Source organism: Macrosteles quadrilineatus, unplaced genomic scaffold (genome assembly GCF_028750875.1).
Source record: "Macrosteles quadrilineatus isolate MER2022 unplaced genomic scaffold, UCM_ALF_1.0 Scaffold_6__1_contigs__length_79288215, whole genome shotgun sequence".
In the NCBI taxonomy this organism is placed as follows: Eukaryota; Metazoa; Arthropoda; class Insecta; order Hemiptera; family Cicadellidae; genus Macrosteles; species Macrosteles quadrilineatus.
In genome coordinates, this window is record NW_026542599.1 from 7628670 (window position 1) to 7639717 (window position 11048).

The 11048-nt window shown below is 33.1% G+C and overlaps 1 protein-coding gene across 4 annotated transcripts in view; it reads right to left on the reverse strand.

The window, feature by feature from the left end:
- Positions 1 to 8972, reverse strand: part of LOC128996251 (E3 ubiquitin-protein ligase Nedd-4-like) — a 45617-nt gene extending 36645 nt beyond the window's left edge. For 2 of the 4 annotated variants that reach the window (XM_054421433.1, XM_054421430.1), the window contains exons 1-2: positions 8571 to 8971; positions 1132 to 1211 (exon numbers count right to left, since the gene is read on the reverse strand). In XM_054421433.1, the coding sequence (XP_054277408.1) occupies positions 1132 to 1211; positions 8571 to 8849 (359 nt within the window). In that variant the 5' untranslated portion in view covers positions 8850 to 8971. Of the gene's footprint in view, positions 1 to 1131; positions 1212 to 4950; positions 5158 to 8570 lie in introns of those variants that run through there. The other 2 variants (XM_054421432.1, XM_054421434.1) reach the window with 2 other exon arrangements.
- Between the last annotated feature and the right edge of the window lie 2076 nt (positions 8973 to 11048).

Genomic DNA, 11048 nt, shown 5'->3' on the forward strand with positions numbered 1-11048 from the left:
GGACATCCCCGGGCGGGGACATTAGGCATTCCTGTGGATATCCTGTGATATCCCAAGTTGACCATAGGACCACTATGGGATATCTTGCATATCCTGTCGCAATATCCGTGGGATGTCCTGAGGAGAAAGTGTGCTGTCTGGGTTTTATTATATTTAAGATTATTTACTTACAAGAGGTGAAAATGAGCCTCTTTGGTTAGTTGGTTATTTAAAATCTCTAGAGAAAAATATTAGGTAACAAAAACTATAGGCCTATGTATTAAACAATAGTAGCCTAGTAGTTGTAAGAAAACATTGTTTTATACGCTTATTTTGGTTTTCAAAGCTACTCATTGCACAAATGATAAACAAAAACACCTTCGCCGCAGCAAACCTGCCTTCTGAGCGAATTTCCATTTGCCTGAAATGATTGTAAATTAATCTATTTAAATAACATTTGGTTAAACGAGTAACTAGGTTTACTGCTACAAGGAAAGTAATAAAGTGTATTTTTAAGTAAAATAATTATAGCTTAGTAAAAAATCAATAAATTTGCCAAGTTTGATCAAAATATACCCATAAACAAGTAAACTACAACTTTTTACAATATTCTTCATAAGAATAACATGGCAATTTTATATTTACAATTTTTTGAGTTTTCTCCGTAACCAATTACAGTACAAAAACAAATTGATATACCGTACTGAATAATTTGTTTTTTAAGCTCTTTAAGAAGGTCTAGAGAGAAATTGGGAAATTTTATGTTTTGAGGGTGAGAAAAACAAATTTTTACCCCATAACCCCCCCCCCCCCCCCACCACCTAATAAAACCCTGTTTCCATGGTCCGATCATGCTGGTTCGCAAACTCATTCAAGTTTATCCCGCCTTACACCTTCAATCTAAATTTCATCAAAATCCGACAAAAATTCCTCAAGTTATCGTGTTTACGGACACACACATATATGTATGAATGAATGAATGGTGTTTTTGGCCTCTGGGGACATCAAAATGAAAAAGTAAATCGGTCCCGGGCCTAGGTCTTACTGTACCACCTACTTCCCTATAGGGAAATTCGCTAAAACACATCAGTAGTCAGAGAGTATTGACATAATGGATATAGTAGCGAGTGAATGTTAACAACTTGTACCTACCTTGCACCAAAAATATCTTTTTTCGCTAACTGATGACCACTGATAACTCGCAACCTCAAACGGCTTGTGTCTTCCACAGGCTGTAACAAAAGAAAAACTTATTAGTCTACCGTTCATTTTTCGAGAAAATTAATTTACACTTCGCTTTAATACAGGGTGCAGCAAAAAAACTATTTATTTTCCGCACCGCACTGATCTGCGACAGGTCGTCTGAGAGCGGTGGGAGTAGGCTCGTTGGAAAGCCTACACAATGCCATTATCTGTGATCATAGAGCAGTGGTCATGAGAAACAAGCATTTGTTATCAAGTCTTTTAAAAAAGGTAATGATTCAGTAATTGCAACTCAGGTTTCCAGGCATTCTTTAAATTTGCGTTGAGATGTTTCGTCGCGATTATCAGTCATCTGAACAAACTAAAATTAAACAGAATAATACAAATTAATCTGTAGGGATAAGAATTAAGATCCTCTCACACGAGTAAATTTGTACAGCTGGATTAATCCTTCCCATTGATTTTACTATAAAACTCAAGTTTACAAAGCTAGGGGTAAGTTATAAAATTATGTTTAAAGTTTGTTAAGTAAATCGTGCATTTATCACAAATCCATCTTGATTATATTGCGAAATCGCGGCACTAACCTGATCATCTCCAACGATCTCTGTCACTTCGTAATCATCTCTCTTGGTCATAGTAACATCATGAACATCTTCATGTCGTGACGTTAACGACGCGTCGTCAAGATTGGTCAAAAAACTAATGGGCTTGGTTGGTCTTTTACTCGTTATGGCAATATTGTAAAATAAAGGTCCCGAAAAAAACATTTTCATGTTTTGAAGACATTGCCCTTAGTGTTATTCACACCTAAACAGTCCCAATAAAGTGTTCAAATCCACACCATTAGCAATTACTTGAAATTCCTAGGTTTTTTTTAGCTAAGAGACACATTATTTACATTGAACTGTGAATATTATTAAAATATTTCAATTTATAGCCATACCCGCTCGGTACTATTCTATTGGTCCTCACTAAACAGTTCTGGTCCCGAAATGAAATAAAAATACCCCCGCCGACTAAGCAAATTTCCATTTGTCTGAATTTATTTTCAATTAAATCTATTTAAAAAACATTAAGTTAGGTGTAATGAGTAACTTACCTAGGTTTGCTGCTACAAAGTAAATAAAGTGTATTTTTTAGTAAAATATTTAAAACTTTTTATAACTAATTTAACTATTGACTAATTTTACAATATTCTCCATAAGAATGACATAAGAATTTTAAATTTACAATTTTTGGAATTTTCTCCATTACCGTACTAATAACCGTATAAAACACTTTGATAATACTAAATTATTTGTTTTTTAAGCTCTTTAAAAGGGTCTAGAGAGAAATTTTGTATTTTGAGGGTCAAAAATGAGAAAAACCAATTTCTACCCCGTAAAACCCTGCCTTACACCTTTAAACCAAATTTCATCAAAATCGGACAAAAATTACTCAAGTTATCGCGTTTACGGACGTATATATATATAAACATTTGACCGAATGGTGTTTTTGGCCTATGGGGACATCAAAATGAAAAAGTAAATTGGTCCTGGGCCTAGGTCTTACCGTGCCACCCACAGTAATTGCTACTTCCCTATAGGTAAATTCGCTAAAAGTAACTAACTGGTAAAAAACATTTCTAATGATTGGTCTCTTCCTCGACCCAACAAAATTGTTTCTGCGACCCACCAGTGGGTCAGGTAAAAACTCCTTCCCCTGTTGTAGAAGATTCTTCTAAAAAGACCCTATTGCTATGGCTTATATGTTAATGTTCTTTCAATTGGTAGCCTAAATACAATCAATATTAGGCCTATATCCCGTGAAAATTACCGATACGATGTATCAAACAAAAATTATAACTTAGGTTCTCTGCAGAACCTTAACTTATTGTAGAGGTTGGTATATATATGTTCACAAAATTTAGGCGGTTTAAGTATAAGAAATTTCATCCCCACTACTTCACCCTAACTTTGAAACAAGAGCTGAGAGCTGATTTATAAACTAAACTAAAAGAAGTGGTTGGGGAACCCAGGAAACCTTCCCCTTAAACCGCCTAAATTTTAAGGACGGACAAATGTTAAAAAAAAGAGAAGCATTATGGACAGATTTTAACACATTTACAATTAAATAGGCCTATACGTATACGCTTGGAACTACGAGTACATGATTTGAAGGTTAAGCAGCATAGGCCTTAACTTAAAATAGGCATGGAGTTAAAATAACATCTAGGGCTTATTAAAAACCAGGCTGGAGTAATGAAATTCAGTAAAAGTGACATGTGACAAATAATCTAGAAAAAAATTAGACAATGTTTATATTACTATAAATTTAAAATAAAGAATATGACTAGTTATCTAGGCTGAAAATGTCATCACAAATTTTTATGTGGAAAGCGAACAGGGACCTCTTGTCGGAAATTTTTGATTTTGAGTTATAGGCTAAATTTGAATATAGCCTTATTAAATATATATAGGCTTATTAAATTCCGAATCACTTGGTGGAAGCAAGTCCCAGCATCTAGGACTTTTTGGTTAAATTTATAGTAGGCTATCGTACTTTGAAATTTTGTTATGGAAAAGGGTCATTTTGAGAAAAACTATTTTGAAAATTTCAAATACGCATAGCAAAAGTTGCTTTTCTTTAATTAAGAAACGATTTTGGTATCAAAAGAAAGCTTATAATCTCCTCTTTGGAGGCAATACCAATTTTTGTCTTAACTCACAGTACGTTAGTTTTAATTGAAATTATAATTGTTTTATTGTAGCATGTCGTAAAAATCGCATTTCAGAAAAGGGACCTCTTGTCGGCCCTATGTTATTTCTCCATAAGATAAGAAAAGGTACCTCTTGTCGGGACCGCAAAATTTGTTAGATATTTTGTTCTCAGTGAACTGAACTTTGTTGTAGTACGGTAGACTCTCTCTTATCCGGACTCCTCGGGACCAAGACCAGTACGGATAACGGGTTATCCGGTTAAACCGACGTCCTAAAAACTCGTTAAAACGGACCGTTTAAATGAATACTGTATACAGTATTTGACTTAAATTTAGGAGAGCATTATATTTAGACACATGTTCACTGGTCTCAAATCTTTTCCACAAGAACAGTCGTTTCAGTACCTCCCACTTCCTGCCAATCTAGTCGGGTTAATCAACAAAATGATTTATTTCTACCTTTTACATTTTCAATTATATATTTTAACCGATAAACTTACTGTCCTGCTCTGTTTTAAATGGGGTATAACAATCGATAAAAACCTGAATATCGATATTTTCAACCTTAATTACTGGTAGGCCTACTTATATTGGTCGTACTGAAAACTTTGCATCGCCGACAAGAGGTCCCTTTTCGCTTTCCACATAACAATTATTAAGTAGGCCTTTAAGTTAACCTTGACTGAAACTTTTGAGTAAGTTTGGAGTGACATGGTAAGAGCCATAAGAATATTAGTTATGGATAGGATTCTTTAAACTGAAAAATAAAGCATTCCTAGGAATGATACATCTTCAATTCACTTTAAAATAAGTCGAACTCTTAAATAACGTTTGGTAACAGAAATTTTACTATCCTACCTTAGGTCTAGTGCCTAGTTCATTGTAATTCAGGTGCAAGATATTAAATTATGAGGCGGCAGATAGGCTATTAAACGTGCATGTTGAAAATTACAATAAATAATTGTACTATTCTATTTTTCGAATTGGAATGCAAAGAACGATGATCTCCTAGCATGGTGTAATTTTACTGCAGTACTTAATCCAATCATTCTAAATGCTTTACTTACTTGCCCGTTTAACCCGATGCTAGGGTTATATCCATATTCTGAGTCCCTTGCAAGAACTTCTCTCCTATCTAAGGCCGACATTCTCTTAATTTAACACTTAATCATAGTAAAATATTGAAAAAGTAATTTTTAATAATTTTAATTTCACTTAAGTACCAGATCAAAACATTCACATAACATAACACATCTTACTTTACTTGTCGCACTGACTGGTGGTGACTGTAGTTTTAGAAAACAGCTGTTTTGAATTGACGTATGAAAGACTTGGACAGTACTTTAGGAAAAGGTAAATAGAAACTCGCCTATAATAAAGTAAGAATGCATGCATAATAGATTATAAACTACTCAAAGTGTTACTGTATACTACCATTACTACATGAACCGAAACAAATTGTTCAAAATGCAGTGATGATTACTTGCATTGATAAAACTCCCTTAAAAGATTTCTCATGCTCAAGGATCAGCTAAAGACAACATGAGATACCCTTTTTTCTCCTTTTTATAGGGAAGTAGCTATTACCGTAGGTGGTGCGGTAAAATGTTTTATCTATGATAAGACCTAGGCTCAGGACCGATATATATAATTTTTTGTAAACTTGTTTACTTATGAGGGCTACCAAGTAATAAATAAATAATATATAAAATAACATGAGTACCCTTTTTTTCTCCTTTTTAGCGAATTTCCCTATAGTGAAATAGCTATTACCGTAGGTGGCACGGTAAGACCTGGAGCCGGGACCAATATACTTTTTCATTTGATGTCCCTATAGAGGCCAAAAACAATATTCGTTAAAACTGTTATATTATGTCCGTGGACCAAGGCCATCACCAATGAGTTAACTCCCGTGAACGCGATAACTTGAATAATTTTTCTCCGATATGAAAATTGGTTTGAAGGTGTAAGGCAGGATAAACTTGAGTTGACGAGGAGTGTTGAGTTCGCGAACCAGCATTATCGGAACATGGGATCAGGGAGGGGGGGGGTTATGGTGGAAAAATGGGTTTTCTCATATTTGAGCCTCAAAACACAAATATGAAAATACAAAAAGTATAATTGATTTCATACTAAGCTATAATTATTTTACTTAAAAGCACAATTTATTACTTTCCTTCTAGCAGCAAACCTAGGTAGGTAGGTACTCGTTAAAACTATAATGATTTAAATAGATACATTTTAAATAATTTCAGGCAAATGGAAATTCGCTTAGACGGCAGGTTTATACAATTTGTTTCTTGTCATTTCAGTCATTTAAAAACGTCGTTTAACCAAATAAAAGGATCTAATCAATAACTCTTCCTTTCATGTACACTAGTGATCGGTGTCACCAAAATGAACTAGACACAAAAACGACCTTCAGCTTAAAAATTTACAATGGAATCGGAATGAGAAGTCTTGTGTTGGTTAGTCTATGATACTCTTGTTGTGGTGGAATAGTTTTGCTCCAAAATAATAATAAAATAATATATTATAATATAGTACCTATATTAATAATATTAATTATCAATAAAATTATTCTTCATTTCAAATATCTTCACATGCTCAATTAATTTTAATATTAAAAATGTGTTAAAAACTAATATTAAATTGTTATCTAAGGGTTTTGATTTTTTAAGTTAATAATGTTTTACTACATCTTCATGAAAATACAAAAATATATACCATGTACAGTAAATCAACATGATTTGTTAATAAAGGTTACGGGTAAACTGGTATTAATGTGCACCTGATATTTGGTTTAAATTGGTGTGAAGTTTATTTCTTTGATCTAAATTGCTTAATTCATGCGGTCCTAGATTAAAATTCTTAAGTTCACTTTGCCCAATGCGTTGACCGAAAACCGTTTATCTTATTTTATTATCAAAGATGTTGATAAAAACTATTATTTTCACTTTCTTCCCTTATAAATATTATGAAGAAAGTTTTTTTTTCACCATGATTTTCTAGTTGTTTTCAAAGTAATTTCTGTGTGTATGGATGTGTACAGGATTTTGATGAAATTGTGTATGCTTGTACTAATCCATGGTATCTCAAGAAATTGTTTTCATTTTTTTGAAATTATTATTTTTTTATTACACCCCTTAAAACAACGGGAAAAATAATCTGAACATAAAAAGCCGGAATGATTTTGATAATGATTTAGTATGCTATAGCCCTTTCAATGCCAGAAAATGGTTCAACCCCTTTTGCTGTATGCCGCTCACCACAACCAACATTTTGAAGGCTGCTATAGCCTTAAAGCCCTTCACAAAGTAAACCCACATCAAAACCCTAAATGCAACCAACAAAGTTCCCATATGGTTTAAATTTAAGATGGTAAAAAAATGATTCAACTCTGAACTGAATTTTAATTTTCTTTTAGGCTGACTTTATTTTTCTTTGATCTGTAGTCCTACCATTGACTATTGGATACTTTAATAGTCAAAGTCTGTATGCAATCTATTATGTTCTCAAAATTTAACTATTTGTAAACTGTTCATATTTATTTGTTTTGTTCATTTAAGCGAATTTCCCATATAGGGAATAAGCTATTACCGTAGTACTCACGGTAAGACCTGGACCTGGGACCGATTTACTTTTCGTTTTGAGGTCCCTAGAGGCCAAAAACACCATCCGTTCAAATTCATATATACATATATGTGTCCATTAGCGCGATAACTCGAGCAAAAATGATCCGATTTTGATGAAATTTGGTGTAAACCTATATTTATTCAAACGAGTTCAAGAACCAGCATGATCTGGCTATGGGAACAGGGGTTTATGGGGGGTTTTATGGGGTAAAAATAGGTTTTTCCAATTTTTGACCCTAAAAACCCAAAATTTCACAATTTCTTTCCAAATCATTTTGTAGAGCTTAAAAAAACGAATAATTTAGTATATTGAAGCGTTATTGTGCGCCTAATAGTTATGGAGAAAATTCAAAAAAATTGTAAATTTAAAATTCCCATGTTTTTCTTATGGAGAATAAGTCAACTGTTAGTTTGCTTTTTTATGAACATGTTTAGGTCAAATTTGGAAAATGCATTCATTTCTTACTAAACTATTAACATTTTACAACAAAAAACACACATACATAGATTTATACAAATATATATGTGTGTATCCGTGAACACGATAACTTGAGTAATTTTTGATGAAATTTGGTTTGTAAGGTGGGATAAACTTGAATGTCATTTATGTATTAACAGATAACAATGGAGTGGTAATACATTTTACTAAAATATGGCATTCAAAATAAGGAAAGAAAAAAAAGAAAACCCAGCCTCCACCGTCCCCACAGCTGGCCAAGTTCTCTCTCTTCACTTTTCAAAACTCATAAACTAATACAACTCTGTAATGAATTGAATTGTCGTACATTTGTGAAAAATCCTGAAAAATGCTACTATAGTCGGGGTTACGGCTGACTAGATCATTGAAAAGTTCCCTCAAATCCATCAATCATTGGGGATTTCCATGACTTTCCATGACCTTTTGCCTATTTCCATGACTTTCAATGACTAGAATTTTGTTCCATGACTATCCCTGACTTTCCAGCATGTGGACACCCTGTTAAAATATACACTTATGTGTTACGTTATTATGTCATTAGACTGATCCAATAAGTGTACAAATCTGGACTCACCGGTCTGTTAAGAACTGCAGGGACACACACAGACACCCTAAGAGGTCTTTCGGGTGTCGGAGGTTCCGGGGGAGCAGTCAGTTGGGACACTTGAGGACTCGTCCCCGTAGAGTTCCGCCTCGAAGGTAAAAGTCTGGTCATTCGCCATGGCTGCGGCCGGTTATTACGTTGGTTGGAAAACGACAAAAGCGGCCCGAGATCCGACTCCCTTCTAAAACCACTGGCAAGAGGTTCTTCAGGTACTTCCGACTCTTGACGAGACAAATTATGTTCCACCATCGCAGCACTTAGCGAACCAAAACATCAGGCAAGAACTTTTGGAACATGGTTAATTTTATGCGATTGCTTCGATAAACAACACTGCACTGAGATCCTCTTAAGATTATCTCGAGTGTTATCAGTATGTAATCCCATGAGTATATTATATATTGTCAACCTATCTCGCTGATAAGGCCACTCAAGTTGACCTTGTTTGGGCACAAATGAGGAAATAGTTTTGATAGGTTTGCATAGTGATAGAATCAAAATCATTGTTGGTCAAGTCCAACCATGTATTTTTCCAAGGGGAAATCATTAGGCTATTGGTTCATGTTTAATAATATTTTCTTGAATGTGTTTTTTAATTATATAATATTTCATTATAGTTTAGATTCTGATGCAATACCTGCCATTTACTTTAAATTTGACATGTAAAAGGTTTATACTTTATTACTTTCTTTGGTCACCTACTACTTTTCAATCAATGTATACCAATATAATCACCAGGGAATTTGAATGATTAGTTGAATCAATAGAACAATTCTTTTACAACCTCTGTTCCACACAGAGTTCCTAAATCAACAAAATAATTGTAGGTATAGGAAAAAATCTTTTCGCTACACTACTGTGAAATGACCTGTTTTCGTTACATGTTTATCACCTGTGAAAATCTATCATTTAATTGTTTACTATAGCAAAAGATGTGTACTATGCGAAAGTAGTTTACTATCTTTTTTTGGATTTTGCCGACGTAAACAAACAAATATTTGTTATTGTTTCATCAACTGTTTCAATTTTCAACAACCAAATTAAATATATAATTTATAAATAAAAAACTTTTTTAAAACAAAACGTTTTTAAATGCACTAAAAAGTAGAAAATAATTATAAATATGTGGAGAGTATAAATACTTGTAAGATTTAAAACGAAAAACGTGGGGTGCATGCAATAGATAATTTACAATTACCTTCACCTATTGAACTAATGTATTATTATCAATTGCATGCACCCCACGTTTTTAGTTTTAAATCTTACAAGTATTTATACTCTCCACATATTTATAATTATTTTCTACTTTTTAGTGCATTTAAAAACGTTTTGTTTCAAAAAAGTTTTTTATTTATAAATTATTTTCTACTTTTTAGTTTTTAATGTGTGTGGGTGTTAAATCTATTTCATGCATCTATATCAGATTAGGACAGAGGCATTTGGGAAATCTAAGGTTTATTTGAGTTTCTTTTCATAAATAACAAATGACATTACAAACACCTTTATATCTGCAATCAGATTGTTTATCTTTATTTTGAAATGTTTGTTTGTGTAAAGAATCTCTTGGGAGCATAACCTGTACCTCTTAACCTCTGCTTTTTGAACTGTCAAATTTAAGTATTTACAGCTGACTTTATTTAATTGATATATTTACATTCTTTCAAAATGTAAACATGAAAAATTTGGAAGCCAGTGGGGCGTAGCCCAAGGGAAATATGAAAATTAAATGCTATAATATTGCATTGTCATCTACTTGTGAGCTATGTTTCAAATTTCAAGTCTCTAGATCATCGGGAACTTCGTTTAAAATTGTAATCAAAATTTGTAGGAAAGTGAGCTAATAAAAACAAGCCCATGGGGCGTAGCCTAAGGGAAATATGGAAATTAAATGATATAATATTGCATTGTTATCCATTTGTGTAAGCTATGTTTTAAGTTTCAAGTCTCTAGCTCATCGGGAAGTATCAAAATTTTCAAGAAAGCGAGTTAATAAAAACAAGCCCGTGGGGCGTAGCCTAAGGGAAATATGAAAACTAAATGATATAATATTGCATTGTCTTCCATTTGTGAGCTATGTTATAAGTTTCAAGTCTCTAGCTCATCGGGAAGTTAGTATAAAATTGATTGCAAAATTTGTACCGGACAAGAAAGCGAGCTAATAAAAACGTTTTAATTAACTTTAAATGAAAGGCATAACCTAAAAATTCTATGAGTTTTGTGATGAAAAAAATAATTATTCTTTGTAGTGTAGCAAAAAGTAACGTTCAAAACACGAGTGAAAGTGGGTCTATACATATTCTCGAGCATTTGGTCTCAAATATGTCACTCACTTTCTACTCTTTGTTATGAAATATACTATTCTAAAGTCTTATCAAAACCAATATTTTCAAAATCAATATCTGAAAAGTGTTAGGGGATCAGGGCAGTATGCTCCTCTTAGTTAATGATTAT